This window comes from Eriocheir sinensis, unplaced genomic scaffold, assembly GCF_024679095.1.
Source record: "Eriocheir sinensis breed Jianghai 21 unplaced genomic scaffold, ASM2467909v1 Scaffold249, whole genome shotgun sequence".
In the NCBI taxonomy this organism is placed as follows: Eukaryota; Metazoa; Arthropoda; class Malacostraca; order Decapoda; family Varunidae; genus Eriocheir; species Eriocheir sinensis.
In genome coordinates this window covers 310,795-317,500 of record NW_026111553.1, presented here as the reverse complement: position 1 = coordinate 317,500, position 6,706 = coordinate 310,795, and the positions used below count along the sequence as shown (strand labels likewise).

The window sequence follows — 6,706 nt, the reverse complement described above, 5'->3', positions numbered from 1 at the left end:
ACCTTTATCTCCAGTTTCCTTTCTGACCGTTCTATTTCTGCCGTGGTAGACGGTCACTGTTCTTCCCCTAAATCTATTAACAGTGGTGTCCCACAGGGTTCTGTCCTATCTCCCACTCTTTTTCTGTTGTTCATTGATGATCTTCTTTCCAAAACGAACTGTCCTATCCATTCCTACGCCGATGATTCCACTCTGCATTATTCAACTTCTTTTAATAGAAGACCCACCCTTCAGTAACTTAACGACTCAAGGCTGGAGGCTGCAGAACGCTTAGCCTCAGACCTTACTATTATTTCCGATTGGGGCAAGAAGAACCTGGTGTCCTTCAACGCCTCAAAAACACAGTTTCTCCACCTATCCACTCGACACAATCTTCCAAACAACTATCCCCTATTCTTTGACAACACCCAGCTATCACCGTCCTCAACACTAAACATCCTCGGTCTATCCTTAACTCAACATCTCAACTGGAAACTTCATATCTCATCTCTTACTAAATCAGCTTCCTCGAGGCTGGGCGTTCTGTACCGTCTCCGCCAGGTCTTCTCCAGGCACAGTTGCTGTCCATACAGGGCCTTGTCCGCCCTCGTATGGAGTATGCATCTCATGTGGGGGCTCCACTCACACAGCTCTTCTGGACAGAGTGGAAGCAAAGGCTCTTCGTCTCATCAGCCTCCTCCTCATACCGATAGTCTTCACCTCTTAAATTCCGCCGCAATGTTGCCTCTCTTTCTATCTTCTATCGATATTTCCACGCTGACTGCTCTTCTGAACTTGCTAACTGCATGCCTCCCCCCCTCCCGCGGCCCCGCTGCACTCGACTTTCTACTCATGCTCATCCCTATACTGTCCAAACCCCTTATGCAAGAGTTAACCAGCATCTTCACTCTTTCATCCCTCACGCTGGTAAACTCTGGAACAATCTTCCTTCATCTGTATTTCCTCCTGCCTACGACTTGAACTCTTTCAAGAGGAGGGTATCAGGACACCTCTCCTCCCGAAACTGACTTATCTTTCGGCCACCTCTTTGGATTCTTTTTAGGAGCAGCGAGTAGCGGGCTTTTTTTTTTATTAATGTTTACTTTTTTGTGCCCTTGAGCTGTCTCCTTTGCTGTAAAAAAAAAAAAAAAAAAAAAAAAAAGGCCGCGGAGAAGCTTGGCCAAGTTGTCACAGGTGACTTTACCATTCATGATGCTGAAGGCGTGTACAGCCATCACTAGGGTCACAAAACAGTCCCCAGCAACTTCAACGACAGGCTTTTCAAACAGGCGAACCGAGGCGAAGATTACACCCAGCCAATCAGCTCCCGTAGCTAACATCTCTTTCCCTCCACCCAGCCAATCAGCTAACATCACCCTCCTTCAACCCAGCCGATCAGCTCCCGTAGCTAACATCACCCTCCCTCCACCCAGCCAATCAGCTCCCGTAGCTAACATCACCCTCCCTCCACCCAGCCAATCAGCTAACACCACCCTCCCTCCACCCAGCCAATCAGCTCCCGTAGCTAACATCTCTTTCCTTCCACCCAGCCAATCAACTAACATCACCCTCCTTCCACCCAACCACTCAGCTCCCGTAGCGATCTTCCGTACAAAAGGTGCAACTAGCTCTAGATTTCGCCCCATGCAATGTCAACTCCGAGCTCCCTAAAACGGCATATCTCAAACCGAGGTGATGTGGTAAATCTCGACCCTATGTAGGGTAAGAGAGAGGAAAAGGGTGACTCCATCTCAAGATATCGAAACCCCGTGCCTGATCCACGAGGCCAAGCGACCCTCACACACACACACACACACACACACACACACACACACACACACACACACACAGGACTCGGGCAGCCACCACCACCTCTAGACTCGGGGGGGTGCAATAATAACTCCGAGCTACCCAAAAACAGTTTCCCCAAACCGAGGTGTAGTGCTGAATCTCGACATCCCCCTGTACACCACCCACCCACGCCCACCCCAATCCAAGAAACAAATTCCCGAGCACCAAGCACGGGCAGAACTCATCGCCCAATAGGCTGTGCTGCAGCACGCTGGAAGGCCAGCACCAACACATGCACGCACAGCACACCACTCTCAGGCACCACACCGTGACGCACGGCGCCTCTATGGCCACCACCAGACACTACCACGACCTCTTGGGGCTGGCGCGCGGCGCCACGCAGGAGGCGATAAGGAGGCAGTACCGGCGCCTCGCCCTCGCCCCCCACCCTGACAAGAACCCGCAGGACGTGGCGGCGGCCACGGCAAGGTTCCAGCAGCTGCAGCTGGCGGTGCAGACTCTCTGCGACACCGACTCAAGGGCCGCCACCACGACGGTGGCCCTCACCTACACGGACGTGGCGGCAAGGGCCAAGGAGGAACAAGGAGAGAAGAGGAAGGTGAAGGGAGGGAGGGAGGAGGAGGAGGAGGAGGAGCAGAAGGAGAGTGGAGGCTGCGTAGGAGTGGAAGAGGGATTAGCTGAGACAGAGACGGAAAGGAGGGAGAAAGGAGAGGAAGAGAAAATGGAAGAAGAGGAAGAGAAAGATGACGTAGCGACAAAGGCGGAGACCGCTCCTGCCGAAGGAGAGACTGACGTGCAGCTGACGGTCATAGTGAGGAGCCCGTTCAAGTGTGCCGAGCACCTCGACAAACTCTTCGCCTGCGAGCAGTGCCGCAGCCGCCTGACTCCCAGGGAGGGGGGGGGGCGCTACCGGGAGCTGCGGAAGCATAAAGAGCAGCTGCTTGTCGAGCGGCGGGAACGAGTGCGGCAGCTCAACGCCGACAGGATTAAGGCCGAGGCCGAGGAGCTTCCCCCGCGGCCTCGCAAGATCAGGTTCAACCTGAAGGACGTCCCCAAACCCGTCAAGGACCGGGAGTTCCTGTACCGCCTCTACCAGAAGAGGAAAGGCGGCATGGTGCAGCAGTGGCGCCGCCGCCTCGCCGCGCTCAACAACAGCGAGGCGGCGTGGCGGCAGGAGCTGGACGCCCTGGCGGCCGAGCGAGGCTGGCGGGCCGAGGGCCTTGAGTACACGGAGCGGAGTGTACAGGAGGAGGGGTGGGGGGCAGAGGCCGAGGACGAAGATGGAGAGAAGGGAGGGAGGGAGTGCTTGGAAGGAAGGGGTGAGGAAGGGGAGGAAGAAAGGAAGGAGGAGAAACAGGGTGAGGAAGGGAAGGTGGATGAAGAAAGGGAGGAAAATGAACATAGAGAGGAAGGGAAGGTAGATGAAGAGAGTGAGAAGGAACAGAAGAAGGAGCGGGAGATGGAGGAGAAGGAGGAGCATGAGGAGAGTGGAGGCTGCGTAGGAGTGGGGAAGGGATTAGCTGTGACAGAGACAGACAGGAGTGAGGAAGGAGAGGAAGAGAAAAAGGAAGAAGAAAAAGAGAAGGAGGAAGAAAAAGATGACGTAGCCACAAAGGCGGAGACCGCTCCTGCCGAAGTTGAGGCTGACGTGCAGCTGACGGGCACAGAGGGGGAGCCGCCCTATCCCCTGGGCTGGGAGGAACCGGTGGCCCGGCTCAGGTGTGCTGAACACCTCGTCTACTTCAGCAACTGTGAGGAGTGCCTCAGCGGCATGACTGCCAAGGAGCGACAGATTCGCCTGCAGGAGCGGCGGGACCGTATCAGCGAGCGACATGTCGAGCGGCGGGAACAACTGCAGCAGCTCAACGCCGACACGATCGCGGCCGATGGCAAGACGAAGAAGCGTAAGGGACGCAGGGCCCGGCGGCTACAGGCCAAGGCGGAAAAGGAGCTTTCCCGGCGGCCTCGTAAGATCAGGTTCAACCTGAAGGACGTCCCCAAACCCGTCAAGGACCGGGAGTTCGTGTACCGCCTCTACCAGTCCAGGAAAGGCGGCATGGTGCAGCAGTGGCGCCGCCGCCTCGCCGCGCTCAACAACAGTGAAGCGGCGTGGCGGCAGGAGCTGGACGCCCTGGCGGCCGAGCGAGGCTGGCGGGCCGAGGGCCTCGAGTACACGGAGCGGAGTGTGCAGGAGGAGGAGTGGGGGGCAGAGGCCGAGGACGAAGAGAGGGAGAGAGAGGAACAGGTAGAAGAAAGGAAGGAGAACGAAAAAAGGAAGGAGAAGGAAGAGGGAGAGGAAGGGAAGATGGAGGAAGAGAGTGAGGAAAAGGAGCAGAAGGAGGAGCGGGTGATGGAGGAGCACCGGCGGCAGCAGCAGCAGCGGCAGGCCGGGGAGGGCAGGCGGGGGCGCGGCGCGGGGCGGAGTTGTGCTTCTTTTCTTTCATCTTAGTTTTGTTGCATAAAAAAGAGAAAATCCCAAAAAAATCCGAAACAAAAAAAGAAAAAAATCAACTCTACACTAAGACAAAAGAATAAAAAAAGAATAAAAAATAAAACCTAAAAAAATAATATATCAAAAGCACTAAAAATAATAATAAAACAATGAAAATCAGTAAAAAGTGCTAACACAAAAAAAAACTAATATAATAAAATTGCCAAAAAAGAGGAAAAGAATGTGGAGGAAGAGAGGGAGGAAGGGGAAGGAAAGGTGGAGGAGGTGTTGGAGGGGGAAGGAAAGGTGGAGGAGGAGAGGGAGGAAGGGGAAGGAAAGGTGGAGGAGGAGAGGGAGGAAGGGGAAGGAAAGGTGGAGGAGGAGAGGGAGGAAGGGGAAGGAAAGGTGGAGGAAGAGAGGGAGGAAGGGGAAGGAAAGGTGGAGGAAGAGAGGGAGGAAGGGGAAGGAAAGGTGGAGGAGGAGAGGGAGGAAGGGGAAGGAAAGGTGGAGGAGGAGAGGGAGGAGAAGGAACAGGGAGAGGAAGGGAAGGTGGAGGAAGAGAGGGAGGAGAAGGAACTCGTGTGTGTGTGTGTGTGTGTGTGTGTGTGTGTGTGTGTGTGTGAGAGGAGGAAGAATTGAGGCGCCGGACGGAAACATTCTTATCTTTCGTTTCTTTCTGTTATTTGAGAGAGAGAGAGAGAGAGAGAGAGAGAGAGAGAGAGAGAGAGAGAGAGAGAGAGAGAGAGAGAGAGAGAGAGAGAGAGAGAGAGAGAGAGAGAGAGAGAGAGAGAGAGAGAGAGAGAGAGAGAGAGAGAGAGAGAGAGAGTGACTGAACGAATGACCGAGCAAACGACCGACCTACCAACCGGCTGACCGACCGACCGACCGACCCAGCAACCGAATGAACGAACGAACGAACGAACAATAAAAGAACGAGCGGGCAGACAAACGAGCAGACGAACTAATATAAGAACGAACGAACGAACGAACGAGCGAGCGAACAACCGACCAACGGAGCGAGCGAACGAGCTAATAAACGAACGAACGAACGAACGAACAACAGACTACACAACCGACCAACGAAGCAAGCGAGCGAACGAACTAATAAACGAACGAACGAGCGAACGAGCGAGGTATCGAGCGAGCAAACGAACTAACAAACGAACAAACGAACGCCCGACCGAGGGATTGAGCGAACGAATAACCGACCGATCGACCGACCGACGGAGTGGCCGACCGAACGAATGAACAAACGAACGAACGAACAAACGAACAAATGAACGATCAACCGACCGACTGACCGACCGATCTCACGTACATATGTACGTGCGTACGTGAGTGTGTGTGTGTGTGTGTGTGTGTGTGTGTGTGTGTGTGTGTGTGTGTGTGTGTGTGTGTGTGTGTGTGTGTCTGTTTGTGTATGTGTGTGTGTGTGTGTGTGTGTGTGTGTGTCTGCGTAAATGAGTGTGTGTGTGTGTGTGTGTGTGTGTGTGTGTGTGTGTGTGTGTGTGTGTGCGTGTGTGTGTGTGTGTGTGTGTGTGTGTGTGTGAAGGAGGGAAGACAGGATTGAGGCGCCGGGCGGAAACATTCTTATTATCTTTCGTTTCTCTTTCTGTATTGGAGTGTGTGTGCAAGTGTGAAAGAGAGAGAGAGAGAGAGAGAGAGAGAGAGAGAGAGAGAGAGAGAGAGAGAGAGAGAGAGAGAGAGAGAGAGAGAGAGAGAGAGAGAGAGAGAGAGAGAGAGAGAGAGAGAGAGAGAGAGAGAGAGAGAGAGAGAGAGAGAAGCAGGAAAGGAAGATTATTTTATGAATAATGATAGAAGGGAGGGAAGAAGGAAGGGAAGGATGGAAGAAAGGAAGGAAGGAAGGAAGAAAGAAAAATAGAAAGAATAAAGAAAGGGAGGGAGTGAATAAAGTAGATAGCAAAGGGAGGTAGTAGATAGCCAAGAAAGTAGCAAAGAATATCTAGATGGAGTAAAGGATATGTATGGACGGAATGAGATGAATGGAAGGGAGACAGAAACCTCCGAAGGAATAAGGAAGAGAAAGAGAATGACATGCAAGAGGGAATGAACGCTGACCCTGGCTTATATGTCGGGGTGGGATGCTGACCCTGGCTTATATGTCGGGGTGGGATGCTGACCCTGGCTTATATGTCGGGGTGGGATGCTGACCCTGGCTTATATGTCGGGGTGGGATGCTGACCCTGGCTTATATGTCGGGGTGGGATGCTGACCCTGGCTTATATGTTGGGGTGGGATGCTGACCCTGGCTTATATGTCTGGGTCGGATGCTGACCCTTGATTATATGTCGGGTGGATGAGGACCCTGCCTTAGATGGCGGGGTGGTCTGATGACCCTGGCTTATATGGCGGGTTGGGATGCTGACCCTGGCTTATATGTCGGGGTGGTATGCTGACCCTGGCTTATATGTCGGGGTGGGATGCTGACCCTGGCTTATATGTAGGGGTGGGATGCTGACCCTG

The 6,706-nt window shown here is 53.6% G+C and overlaps 1 protein-coding gene across 1 annotated transcript; it reads left to right on the top strand.

The window, feature by feature from the left end:
* The first annotated feature begins 1,761 nt into the window (after window positions 1-1,761).
* Window positions 1,762-4,359, top strand: LOC126991169 (trichohyalin-like). The gene has a single exon (XM_050849928.1). The coding sequence runs from the start codon at window positions 2,063-2,065 to the stop codon at window positions 4,238-4,240; it is 2,178 nt and encodes a 725-aa protein (XP_050705885.1). The 5' UTR covers window positions 1,762-2,062; the 3' UTR covers window positions 4,241-4,359.
* The last annotated feature ends 2,347 nt before the right edge of the window (window positions 4,360-6,706 follow it).

Bases quoted from the DNA above. Each gene is read 5' to 3' on its own strand.
- LOC126991169 (XM_050849928.1), top strand. From the start codon at position 2,063: ATGCACGCACAGCACACCACTCTCAGGCACCACACCGTGACGCACGGC.